Source organism: Mesoplodon densirostris, chromosome 9 (assembly GCF_025265405.1).
Source record: "Mesoplodon densirostris isolate mMesDen1 chromosome 9, mMesDen1 primary haplotype, whole genome shotgun sequence".
Classification (NCBI taxonomy): domain Eukaryota; kingdom Metazoa; phylum Chordata; class Mammalia; order Artiodactyla; family Ziphiidae; genus Mesoplodon; species Mesoplodon densirostris.
The window spans coordinates 6,788,723-6,802,734 of NC_082669.1; the positions used below are offsets into that span (position 1 = coordinate 6,788,723).

Consider the following 14,012-nt stretch of genomic DNA (forward strand, 5'->3'; position numbering starts at 1 on the left):
AATTGCTAATACCTGACAGCACTTTGTGGATTCCATGCCTTGGATGAATGTCTGGTAGCTCTTCAGATGGAATTAGCCCTGACAAGGAGCAACAGACTAGGCTACAAAGAGCTATTTTCAAGAGCTCTTAATTAAAGAACAGGCTGCAGAAGAAGAGGACCCAAGTCTCTGAAGACACATTAGAGCTACTTCCCAATCTTTCCTGTGCTTGGCCTTACCCATAAACTACTACTTTGGAAAAAATATACTGCCATTTTTTTAAAGGAGGATTAATACTCTACAAACAGACCTTAGATTAGGCAATGATTTCTTAGATATGGCACAGCAACAAGAGAAAAAAAATAAATTAATTGAACTTCATCAAAAATAAAATATTCTGTGCGTCAAAAAATACCATCAAGTGTGTGAAAGAACAGACATAGAAAACAAACTTACAGTTACCAAAGGGGAAAGAGAATGGAGGAGAGATAAGTTAGGAGTTTGAGATTAGCAGATACAAACTACTAGATATAAAATAAACAACAAGGTCCTACTGTAGAGCACAGGGAGCTATATTCAATATCCTGTGATAAACCATAATGGAAAAGAATATGAAAAAATGTATGTATAACTGAATCACTTTGCTGTACAGCAGAAATTAACACAACATTGTAAATCAACTGTACTTCAATTTAAAAAGAAAAGAGTGTGAAAGAATAACCCAAAAAAGGATAAAATATTTGCAAATCATATATGATAAGAATTTGTATGTAGAATATAAAAAGAACTCTCACAAATTGGAAATATAAACAATCTAATTTTCAAAACACACAAAGAACTTGAATCACATTTCTCCAAAGGAGACACACAAATAACCAAAAAGCACATGAAAAGTTGCTTAACATCATGTCATTAGGGAAACATAAATCAAAACCACAATGAGAGGGACTTCCCTGGTGGTGCAGTGGTTAAGAATCTGCCTGCCAGTGCAGGGGACACAGGTTCAAGCCCTGGTCTGGGAAAATCCCACATGCCATAAAGCAACTAAGCCCGTGTGCCACAACTACTGAGCCTGCCCTCTAGAGCCCATGGGCCACAACTACTGAGCCTGCCCTCTAGAGCCCATGGGCCGCAACTACTGAGCCCGTGTGCCACAACTATTGAAGCCCGCATGCCTAGAGCCCGTGCTCCGCAACAAGAGAAGCCTCCGCTTGCCACAACTAGAGAAAGCCCATGCGCAGCAATGAAGACCCAACACAGCCAAAAATAAGTAAGTAAGTAAGTAAGTAAATAAATAAATGTATTAACAAAAACCCAAACACAATGAGATACCACTTCATACCCACTAGGATGGCTATGATCAAAGACAGACATTAACAAGTGTTTCCTAGGGTGCAGAGAAACTGGAACCCTCATTCATTGCTGGCGGGGCTGGAAAATGGTGCAGCCACTTTGTAAAAACAGTTTGGAAGTTTCTCATAGGGTTAAACACAGAGTTACCATATGACCCAGCAATTCTACTCTTAGGAATATACAAAAGAGGAATGAAAACATGTTCACACAACAACTTGTACAGCTGACCTTTGAACAACATGAATTTGAACTCTTTGGGATTTATTTCAATAGTAAATGCTACAGTACTACACGATCCACAGTTGGTTGAATCCACATATGCAGAGACTCAGATACAGAGCAGCCTTGTGGAGGGTCAACTATGAATTTTACTCAGACTTCCCACCGTAGGAAGGGTTGGTGCCCCTAAGCCCCACATCATGTGTTGTTCAAAGGTCAACTCTATGTGAATGTTCATAGCAGTATTATTCATAATAGGCAAAAATTGAAAACCACTTAACATATTCATCAGCTGATGAATCTATAAACAAAATGTGGTCTATCCATGCAAGGGAATGGTATTTGGCCATAAAAAGGAATTAAGTCCTGTCATACGCTACAACATGGGTGAACTTTGAAAACATTGTCAGTCAAAGAATCCAGACACAAAAAGCCACATTATTATTTTTTTTCGTAAAAATAAACAGTATTTATTGAGTACATACAAATCTGAGTTTTATATTAAACATGTTATTATTTCATGCTCTTAACAAAATTATTTAAGAGATGCTATTATTATTCACATTTTATAGGTAAGGAACCAATACTCAGAAGGCTCAGAAACTTGCTCAATTCTGGGATTTGAATCTGGGTCTCAGAATCCTGAACAGATACTTTTTACCACCACACTACTTACAATCATAATTAATGCCTCCCAAGAAAAGAACATCATTTGTATTTTTCACCAAGTTCAGTGGCAGTTACTATGGTCTTCATCTTCCACCAATGTAAAGAAATGGTTATTGGACACAATTGCATGCTGTAATCTGCTATTATTTCCAAAGGATTTTTATTCAGCTCTTAGGAATGTTGGGTTTAGAGTTCAAAATGTAACTAGAAGATGTCATATTCACTCTTGTTCTCCTGAAATTATTCTCCATGCTTTTAAGGGTTTGATTGGCTTGCCCACCCCCAGCTGCTCTTGGTATATCCACAAAGGGGTCACAGCTGCAAATTTCTTTAGGCGATTCCCCCTCATCACACAATCAGACTCTCTGCTTGATTTTCAAACTGTAGAATTCCTTACTTTTTACCACACCCACCTCTGCCATAAGCCCTTTTTACTTCTGTATTTGTTTCGACTGTCTCCAAATAATCTAGACTCTTTGTTATGCAAAGTTGCTCACGTTAATTCTCCAGTTTGCCTACTTTAAATGTGTCATAATTCTTCATTAAACATATACACATTCATACACATGTGTCTACACATACACATGTCAAAGAGGAAGCCACATTATTGTATGAGTGCATTTCTATGAAATGTCCTGAACAGGTCGATCCATGGAGACCTAAAGGTGAGTGATCCTGAGGGGGTGGGGAGACGGAGGAACAGGGAGAAAATGCTTACAGACATAAGGTTTATTTTGGAGGTAATAACCATGCTCTGAATTTAGATAGTGGTGATGGCTGGGCACCTCTATGTATAATCAGACAACTGGATGGCCACCGGAGTGTACACTTGGAAGAGGGGACTCCTATAGCATGTGAATATCTCAATAAAAATCAAGGACTCTACATTAATGTTTTTTTGAGTTGCTATTGTCAATTAATAATCTCACATGAAATGCAGTCTGGTTTTAGTAACTTACCAACCTAAAAAAAGTTATTAAATCCTAGCCTAAAGCAAACTTGAAAACTTATGGGGAGAGAGTGAGCTCTGGTGCCTTGTCTTCTTATAAGGACCCTAGTCCTGTAGAGCTGGGAACCCACCCTTATGGCCTCATGGAACCTAAATTACCCTCTGAAAGGCTCTATTTCCAAATACATTCCCACTGGGGGTTAAGGCTTCAACTTAGGAATTTGGTGTGGCGGGGACACACACAATTCAGTCCATAGTACATTCAAAATAAATATCCATTTTGATATCTAAATTGGGATTGATCATGTGGTATGCTTTTTATTTTTTTAGTATTTATTACCCTAATTTTTAATGTAATTTACCTAATTGTAAGTTTATATAATTTAATTTTTTTTTTTTTTATTTTTGCGCTATGCGGGCCTCTCACTGTTGTGGCCTCTCCCGTTGCGGGGCACAGGCTCTGGATGCGCAGGCTCAGCGGCCATGGCTCACGGGCCCAGCCGCTCCGCGGCATGAGGGATCTTCCCGGACCGGGGCACGAACCCGTGTCCCCTGTATCGGCAGGCGGACTCTCAACCACTGCACCACCAGGGAAGCCCCTATATAATTTAATTTTATATCGAAGTTTAGTTGATTTACAGTGTTTCAGGTGTACAGCAAAGTGATTCAGTTATACATATGTTATATATATATATATATATATATATATATATATATATATATATATATATTTTTTTTTTTTTTTGCCATGCTGCATGGCTTGTGGGATCTTAGTTCCCTCGACCAGGGATTGAACCCGCGCCCTCAGCAGTGAAAGTGCAGAGTCCTAACCACTGGATCGCCAGGGAATTCCCTATATAAATATATATATATATATATATTCTTAATCAAATTCATTATAGGTTATTACAAGATATTGAATATAGTTCCCTGTGATGGTATGCTTTTTTTTAAGGTAATTAAAATTGCATAATCAGGCCCCAGAAATACCTGGATTTGCCTCTGATGATTTTTTTTTTTTTTTTAAGATTTTATGAGCATGGCTTTTAATTAATTAATTTATTTATTTATTTTTGGGTGTGTTGGGCCTTTGTTTCTGTGAGAGGGCTTTCTCTAGTTGTGGCGAACAGGGGCCACTCTTCATCATGGTGAGCGGGCCTCTCACTGTCACAGCTTCTCTTGTTGCAGAGCACAGGCTCCAGACATGCAGGCTCAGTAGTTGTGGCTCACGGGCCTAGTTGCTCCGCGGCATGTGGGATCTTCCCGGATCAGGGCTCGAACCCGTGTCCCCTGCATTGGCAGGCAGATTCTCAACCACTGTGCCTCCAGGGAAGCCCTCTGATGATTCTTATATTTCAGAGGAGGAAACTAAACCTTAGAAAGGAGAAGATCTCACTGTTAGTAGTTCTGTAGCGAGTGGAGAATCAGGCCTGAGGCTAGTGTGTTTGCGCCTAAACCCTAGCTTCCCTGCCTCACTGGGAGCTTGTCAGAAATGCAGACTCTCAGGTCCCACAGCCCTGGAGCCACTGGACCAAGAGCTGCATTTCAACAAGAGCCCCAGAGTGTCTTCCGTGTATTCAAGTTTGGGAAGCCCTGCTCTAAGCTGACTTGCCTGGGGTGGGGGGCGGTGTCACGTACATTCCTCCCCTCCTTTTCCTCGGATGCATGCTGGGTAGCTGGAGGGCCTTTGGGCGTTGCAGGGACCCCAACCTGGAGGCGGGGGCTGAGTGCACAGGCTGAGTGCGGTGCCGAGGGTCTTTGCTGCCCAGCAGAAAGGGGAGGTCTGGGCAGAGAGGGAGCAGCAAAGCGGGGCGTTGGGGTCAGGGCAAGGAAAGGGAGCCCCTGAGGTGGCTTCACACTGATTCTCAGCAGCAGTGACAGCACCCACTCCTTCGGTCAAGAGCTGCATCATGGCTGTCCAGAGCCGTAGTCAGGACGGGCCAGTGACGGTCAGCACAGGGACCCCAAGCATGGTGCCCAGGCCTCAGAGAGGGTGTTGGAAAGGGGCAAAGCTTCAGCTTTCCTGCAACACTTAGGAAGGTGAGACAGGCAGCTGCCAGTGTGTGTGGGAGCCTGGCCCCCACCCTGTCATCAGTGACCTCGTGATGGGTGATGGTAGCTCGAGGCAGGCCAGGGTGGGAGCATTCACACGATAAAAGTTGACAAAATCTGCAAACGGGGGCTTTTTTTTTTTGAGCCATTTTAAAAGATGTATCAGCACATCCCTGGGTATTTACAACACCCCAAATAGAACATTTAATGATAGTTAATATCTGCAAAAGTGCTAGTTTAGTCAGTCAGGGAAACTTAAAAGAGTGTGTCGGTAAGAAGCAGCTGGGAACCCCTGTCCCCCAGAATTCAGGCCCCTGCATGCAGGTGTGCATTTGCTGTAGAAGGTCAGTAAGCAAACCCAAGAAAGCGTCCCGCTCAGGACTCCACAAACGGCAGAGCCCCGGCCCTCAGGCTCTCAGCTCTCTATTGCTGGTACCCTGTGGCTGGAAACGCTAAACCCCTGCCTGGTACTTCTGTTTCCCTGGTGTGGCTCCATCTGGGAGGTGGTCAGCTGTTTCCAGCCTGCACACAATGGCTGGCACATAGCAGACACTGGAAAGTGTCCATCTAACTGCACAGTTTGGGACCACACCTCTACACGGGGGGGTCTGCAGGGATCCTCACGGTAAGGGAAGTTTGGGTTGCAAACAGAGAAACTGCTTTCCTGCCTCCCAGGCTCTGTGCCCCTCCTTCACAGCTGACCCAGGAGACTGCCAGGCCTTCCACTGGAACTCTCCCCTGAGGGCCTTGGGAGCTCCGCCCACCATTCCGGTGGAGTGGCAGGTCTGATCCTGTCGCCCCCCCCCACCCCCCGCCTCCTTGTGGCATTTCTTCCCAGCCCTTGCCTTCCACCCCACTCCTGGACAGAGGTGCCTGTTGGGTTTCGGGGTCTGAGATGCCTGGTGGCCCTCCTGGAATCAGAGGTGTCCAGGCCTCTGGGTCCTCCCAGGCCTCTATCCCATGAGAGCAACTTGAACCTCAGCCTGGAGGTGGGAGACCGCCTCCACTTATTAATTCTTCTAGGACGTTGACTGTCTGGCTGAGAAACAGCTACCTGTTCTGACCCCCTTCTCCACGGGGACACTGGGCTATTCCTCACCCCCACTCCTTCTGCCACAGTCCCAGGCCCTCCAGTCACCTGTGAACCATGAGTGGCCCTTCCTCCTGTATCCTCAGCAGGCTCCAGGCCACAATCCTTGGTCCACTTCCCGGCTCTGGCCCCTCCCAGGCTGCGCTTTCCCATGTGGTGTCCAGATCAAGGAGGGACTCCTGACCCCCAGACCTAGAGGGGGAAGGAGTCGTGGAGACTCATTCATTCAGTGCACTGGTTATTTTATGGAGCACCCCCTCCACCTGCCAGGCACTGTCCTAGATACTGGGGGTCCAGTGATGCATGAAACAGACAAAGGCCCAACACTCACTGAGATCAAATTCTAGGCCAGGAGACAGATGGCCAGAAACATGCTGAATATGAGATGTACTTATATATGTATATTGCACTGATTTATAATGTACGCACCCATAATTGTTTATATACTTATATAAACAAAATTTATATATACATTCATATATAAGCAACATTTTGTTTATAATGCAAGCATAAACAGTGCTTTATAAATATAAACAAACATTTAAATACATGCAAATAACAAATATATACTAAAATATATATACTGTTGATATATATACAAACAGAATGATAAATGCTTGGAAGAAAAAGAACTCAGGACAAGCGGAGCAATACTAAGTCTGTGCTTTCACACAGAGGGCTCCGGGAGGGCCTCCCTGGGGAGGTGGTACGGTATCTGAGCAGGCACCGCAGGGTGGGACGGTGCAGGCGGGCAATCCCTTGGCAGAGCATTCCAGGCAGAGACCTGAGGTGGGCAGAGCCGGGGGCGCTGAGCCGCAGGGCGCTGGGCTCCGAGGCCGAGAGCAGAGGTAGGAAGAGGCTTCTGGGTGGGCGTCCCGGCCTCAGCACTTAAGGCCTTTCAGGTCTGGGCAAGGACTTCGCATTCTGTGTCTAGACCGCCCCCCGCCCCCGCTTCGTTAATGGGAAAGCTGGAGGGTAGCGGGAGGACGGCTCAAGATGGCCTCGGGATTCCTCATCCAAGTTTAAGATCCGAAGCAGCACCTCCTCCGACACCGATCCCTGCAGGCTCACTTACTCGCCTTTTAGTCTAGTCGTTGGAAACACAGCAAAGAGTCATTTCTGTTAGTCAGACTTTCGCACTAGCCCAGATCCCTTTTGTGGCTTTGGGGTGGGTTAGGAGGCATGTGGGGTGAAGCTCGCCAGATCGGGGGCCTCTGGCTGGCTTGCTCTGGGCCCTCCGCGGGCTACCTCTGCTGGCATTTCTGCCCGCGGCCAGCACTCGGACCCACCTCGGGGCAGCGCGACCGCGGCGCCTCGAGAACAACTAGGCAAAGTCGAGCGCGCGTCCACCCGAGCTCAGGGCGCACCTCCGGGCCGGCTCCAGCGCCCGCAGCTTCCGGCTCCGGACGCCGGGGCGGGGCCCGAATCTGCATTTCTAGCCGGCTCCCAGATGCTGCAGGTCAGGCACCCACTTTGAGACTGGAGCTCCGTTGCCCGGATGGAGGTTCTGTTGGGTTCCAGGGCAGCGAGCCTGGCACCGCTCACTCACTCCTCGATCGTCAACCTCAGTCCCCACGCCGGTCCGCCCACCTCGCCCTAGCCGGGCCCCGCCGCTGCCAGGTGCTTCCCCCTCCGCAGCTCCTCCCCGCCGCGGCGCGGCGCGCTCCCGGGGCCCGGAGGTCCGGGGGAAGCGGGCGGCGGCGCGGCGGCGGGCCGGGAGTCGCCCCCGGGCGCCGGTGCCGCCGGGCCCCTGTCCCGGACGCGCGCCGCGGGCCGGGTCCGCCGCTCGGGAGGCGCGCGGCGGCGGCGGGGGCGGTGCTCCCGGGGGCGCGGCGCACCTTACTCCCGGCGCCCCCGCCCCGCGCCGGCCCCTCCCCGCGCGGCCCGCGCTCCCGCCCGCGCGGGTCGGTTCCAGCCCCTTCCGTCGTCCCGGCCCCGCTGCTGTCCTCCGCCGGCCCGCGAGGGAGGACGATGGGTCAGCGCGGAAAAAGTGAATGAGGGCGGCGGCGGCGGCTGCGAGCGCCTGACTCGCGGGGCCCGAGCGCCGCCCGCGCTCCCCGCCCGCCGGCTCCATGGACGCGCCGCGCGCCTCGGCGGCCAAGCCCCCGACCGGGTAAGCGGCTCCGGGCTCCGCTCGGCTCGGACGCCCGCGCCCGCACGGCGCGCGCTCGGGACGGGGGCTCCCCTCTCCGGCCCGCGGGCCCGTGCCCCGCGAGGGAAGGGGGTTGTGTACTTTGTGCTCCCGGGTCGTTGCCCGGGTAACAGTGTCAGGCCGAGGCCCGGGAGCTTTTCGCGTGGGTGCGTTTGTGGGCGCGCTCCCTTTGGGGGGTCCCCGCGGGCAGAGCCCCACCGAGCCCCAAGCCTTCCTCTGCCACCCGCGAGGGCTCACCGGCGGGGGGGTGGAGGAAGGCAGTGGAGACTCGGCCCCGGCCCCCAGCCCTGTCGCTGACTTGCCCGGTTCCCGCCCGCGTTCCAGTCTGGTCACCCCGCACCCGGCACGGCACCCCGCCCCACCGTCCGCTCTACCTTCCCCCCAAAAGGAAGGGGAACAGGTTCCGGGCCCCCGGAGGCGCCTGGGTGCCGCGGTCTCGGGAGGGCTGTAGAGGGCACTGCCCTGGAGGTTCTCCTGACCAATGCTCCCCTGCCCCGGCTGGCTTTTCGGGGCTCCCCTGCACAGGGCACAGGCGGGGCGGGCCGGGCCCGCGTCAGGGACCCCAGCATCGGAGTATAGTCGGGGCTCCCATCCCGGCTGGCGGGGTCGTGCCCCTGCCCAAACTTTCGCGGGGTCTGTTTTCCATCCCCACACCTCGCGTGTGTGGATTGCATGTCACGTTCACATTTTACTCGCAGAAAGAGTGACTTCCCTAATACAAGAAAAACAAGCCTGCTCTTTAACCGGATCCTGAGGCGGAATTTGAACCTTGCACGACCCCACGGGGCCTGGCGGCCGCTGCGCTGCAACGTTGCGCGCTCTGCTTGCGGCTGCCTTGCTTCTCCGCGGGGCGCACCCAGGACCTGCGAACTGTCTTACGGGCCTGGAGCAAATGTGTGATGAGTCCTGCAAATGGAATGAGTGCCTGGGGTGGGCCCTGCACCTGCTTACCGAAGGGGCCCACGTTCCCCTCTAGCAACTGGTCTCCAGCGAGGCAGCTTTGGGGACAACTAATCTCATTTCTTTGCAGTGTATCCCACTGACTCATCCTGCCCGCGTGTGCCCATAGGCCGCGGTGCTGCCCAAGTGCGCAAAAGGTTTTCAAAAACTGGCTTTTTTTTCTTTTTTTTAACTCTCCCTTTAATGCCAGGAAAAAGTGAGCCAGGTTAGCAAATCAAATAATCCCGAGGCTGAGGAATGTTAAAAAGAACTTTTTTTTTTTTTTGCAGGACGCTTAGTGGTTATGTAATTACGTTTGAATAAACAAATCTCCCGCAAAGAAAATACACGTGGGAAATCCTTTTTCATGGCAGTGGTCACTGCAAAATGACTTAGAGAAATGTGAAACAGAATTGCCTCTAAATCTGCCGTCTTCGGAGCTTATTTAATGAGCCCGTTTAAGGAGACGGAATCGTTTTTTGGCAAAACTACCTTAGAAATATATTTGAAGCAGAGAACATTTAAGAGGCCAGTGAAACGGTATCCAAAAACTATCTGTGAGATCCTTGAAAGGAATCTGATTGTAGAAGTGAAACGGGGAGCCCTAAGAATTGGGCCCTCTTTCCAGGCTGGTACTGTGTAAGCGAGAGGGCAGTCGCCCTGGGTCTGGTTCACAGTGCTTTGCAGAGCTCTGGCTGGCCTTCATGTCCAGGGAGACTAAGGACTTTCGCTGTGGATATGGTAACAAAACTGAGATTGTTATTATTGATGCATTTGGTCCTGTGCCCACACTCACATCCAGAACCTCTCATCTGCTTGTTTGAACATCTTCGTCCAAGAAATGTAGACATAGTGCTTTTAAGTCTATTACTCCCCATTATTGTATCATTTGTCATTTGTTTTAGTACATTTTAGGGAAGTCAAGCAAATATCAACGTGCTTAAAATCAGAGGAAAGAAATGGTCTTGGGTTTTTTTGAATGTTTTATATGATTTAGGTGTATCGGTTGCCTACCAGAAAGGAAAGATACAGCTGTGAAAATTTTGGCTTTGGTACATTATTGGTGGTAGTCAGCTTCTGTTGGTTCTTCACCGAAATTACAGTCTCATCTCTCTGACTGGTTCCTGTGTTGCCTGAGAATAAGGCAGTGCTTGCCACGTACTCCGGGGAATTTGTTTTTCTCTGATACTGCCATGATTGGTTATCCAATCCCACTTTCGGTAAGTTATCGCTTCTCTGCACGATAGCAGATAACTGATGTAACAAATTTGTTTTCGTTCACTGAAACTGGCACTTTTCCTTGTAATGGGCTGGATGGGGGACAGTGGATTAAGGAGATTTCACATTATAAAATATGGTGTATGACAGCCCTTCTTGAGGATTACTGAAGGGCCGGAGGACTTAGTGAGTGTAAACTCACCCACCGTGTGTCTGCCTACATTATTAATGCAGAGTTATTCGTTATCTTTCTTGAGAACACAAGTATACATTTTAGTTGGATTGAAAGTATAGGTTTTTCCTAGTAATTTCATTAAAATCATAACTTAAGACGAACTTAAAACTGTCTGGGGTAAGTATTCTTTTAGGAAAGAAGACATATGCAAAAACTAACAGTCAGACCTGATGTGACTTTTTAGGAATTTCAGAGCTCAGTTGAGGTATAATAATTGATGGAATATTCTAGAATGCAAGTAAAGGTAAATTACCTTTGGATGAGGTTTTAAAATATCTTTAAGTCCACTTAAGACAAAGTTTATTGGCTTACTTGTAGTTTGAGTATGTGTGAGGCCCATCCCAGTAGTTGGTGATGGACACAGGGTTTATGGTCCCACTGGACCCTATATGAATAAGAGGCAGAACATCAGTGAGTTTGGTAGGATACTGGTTAATTTTTTTTCCCTATGGCGGAAACACGTATTTCTGTACAATAAAATAGTCTCCAGTGCCATGAAATGTCTAAACAGCTGGTGCCTTTGACCACTGACTGCATTCAGGCAGTGTGCTCATGTAAAAACCAGTGGAAGTTTGCTAGTCAGTCTCATCAAAAAGTGTGCTTCCTGAAGACATAGCTGGTAATCCTTTTTCTGCATAAATTCGTCTTCATTTAATCAAGTTATTAGAACAAGAAATAATTTTTAAAATATTAATTCAAGTGGGTAACCTGAGCTACTTGAGTCCTTTCAACACCCAACGTAGCGTTCAGTATAGGAGGCCGCTACTCCCGACCGTAAACTTGGGTGGCCAGCTCAGCATTGCCTACCTCACCTCTCACGATCATACAGAGATAATAAAATATTAACAGGTGTGCCCCATAATAACAGGTTTAGGCTTCTAGGCCTTTTTTTTTTTTTTTTAAGGCTTCTAGGCTTTTGGCTAATGTGTTAGGAAATGTATTTACATCCTTAAAAATGACGGTGTGTCTAATTATTGGCTGCATTAAACTTTTCCCATTTAATTTGAGCTGTATCTTTTAGACGTTATGTTGGCAGTTCATTTAAGAATGTCAAAGTTATTGTTTGATATAAAGTGGAAAGGAAGCCTAGGAATTTTATTCTTTTGTAATTATAGTTTTTCTTAAAATTTTCTTAACACGTAAGAGGAGTTGGACATTTCCCTGTTACAATAGCAAATAATCTCAGAGCGCTGTAAGTATTTCTCGGTGGTTGTATAATGAAGGTGAAGCTAATATACGATTAAATTTGGTGTAATGACGTTTGTCATTGACGTTTGTGCTGGCTTCTCCTGACTCTGGGCACGGCGGCCTGCAGTCCCTCCTCTGTCCGTCCCTGCCTGACTTTTGTGGCGCCAGCAGAGTTGATTATTATCGGGTAGGTGCAGGCAAGTGACACCCCCATGTGCATGCAGGTCTGGGTCCAGTGGCCTCTTTAATTTGGGACCGGGGAAGTGAAGTGATTTCTGAACACCCGAGAATGCTTCCATAATTATTAAGAAAACCGTGATTATAGGCTGTCTGCACAGCAATGAGCAGTTTAGGTTTCTAGGCCTTTTGTGCTTTGTTATTAAATTTATCATTACATTTAAATTTTTAATTGACCATCAGTTTTAAAAAGTGAGCCGAGATATTTGACACCAAAGTAATGTTTAGACTGAGGATGTGCAAATTTAAAACAGGAGCAGTTGGTTGTGATTTGGACTTGAACTAAATAAAAATATTTAGTGGAGAGTTAGTGTATTTATTATGTTTCCTGCACCCCTTTATTCTCTCCCCATCCGCATATAATTGTGGGGTCTGTGGACTGTATGTTTTGGGTAATTTTAGTTGTACATTTTTTCAGTTGCTCTATACTATAACAGAATATAGATTTGATATTTCATGATCCACTGAAGGCTTTTATATATCTTCATCTCTGTATTTTTTCCTTGACTTAAGCCATTGAATATTGATGTATGTTATTGACATAGTGGTAATATGCCTTTTTACTCTTTTATGATTTTCTTTTAAGCGAATTTTAAATCTCTCCCCTACCCCCCACCATTTTATACCTTTGCTTCCTCACTTTCACCTTGTCACTGCAGTGTTCATTGTCCAGGACCACTTGCTGGCTTTCAGCCCCTGAGTTGATGGCAGTGTCTTTTATCACTTTTCCTTCATGTTCCCATAGTTCTTTATTTTTTACCTGTCTCTTCCAGTCATAGTATTCAACTTTTTTTCTGACTTATATCAATACTTTATATGGTTTCATTTGCTTTTATACACAGCTAATGATGGTAATTGTTTTCAAGACCTAATGGTGTTTATTCTAAAGTAGATTTTGCTACGTACTCTGGTGGGTCTTCGGCAGCATCTACATTTCCTCCCGTCCATCTCAGGGATGGTCCCCCACTTCAGAAATGAGGACGCTCACTTCCCCGGCTGGGGGCACCCTGCAGCCTTGAGGGTTTTCACAGGCTTCCATTTGTCCCCTAATTAGGTGCTGAGCTGTTGCTTGCCAGGACCGTGTCTTCTACAGGTCAAGTTCAATTAGAATAAATTCCACAGCCAGAAACATTTCTATTTAAAAATTAAAGGAAAAGCTTTTCAAGCAACGGCTAAGATGTATCTTATTGAGGTACATTTGATGAGACAGGTTCCCCGTCCACAAACACTTTCTCACAAACCCTGTTGTAGATCCAATCCCCACCTCTGCCAGACCAAATGTTACCTTTTTAAGAGACATTGATTGCTTTAGAAAGATCATTGAAGTCCTTATCCGTGTTGAAAAAAACTGACACAAATTCCCAAAGTTGAGCCAGATAGAGCAGGAGTCCTGGTTCATCGCTCCCCCGCTTCCTTCCCACTGTGTTGTCCAAGGTCTCAGACTAGGAACCGTTGTCTTAGGGACACTCTCCCCTCCCTCCAGACGAGGGCAGCAGGCTGTCTCTCTCCCTGGACACATGTGGACACACGTGGACATGCTCGCACCCTGACTGGGCCAGACGGGTATCTCCCTAATCTAGAATGCCTTGTGCTTGGTCATTAATCCTGTTTGACTTTCTCCTATCAAAGGCTTGGTGGAAGGAAAACGGGCTCAGGAATAAGAAGACTTGGGTCCCGGTGTCACTTGTGCAGGATTAAACTGACCTTCTGAGCCGAGCCTGCTGGCCTGTCC

The 14,012-nt window shown here is 47.6% G+C and overlaps 1 protein-coding gene across 1 annotated transcript in view; it reads left to right on the plus strand.

Annotated features, from left to right (window-relative positions):
* Window positions 1-8,186: 8,186 nt before the first annotated feature.
* COBL (cordon-bleu WH2 repeat protein) overlaps window positions 8,187-14,012 on the plus strand; it is a 245,674-nt gene continuing 239,848 nt past the window's right edge. The window contains exon 1 of the mRNA XM_060108816.1: window positions 8,187-8,424. Within this exon, the coding sequence (XP_059964799.1) occupies window positions 8,384-8,424 (41 nt within the window). The 5' untranslated portion in view covers window positions 8,187-8,383. The remainder of the gene's footprint in view (window positions 8,425-14,012) is intronic.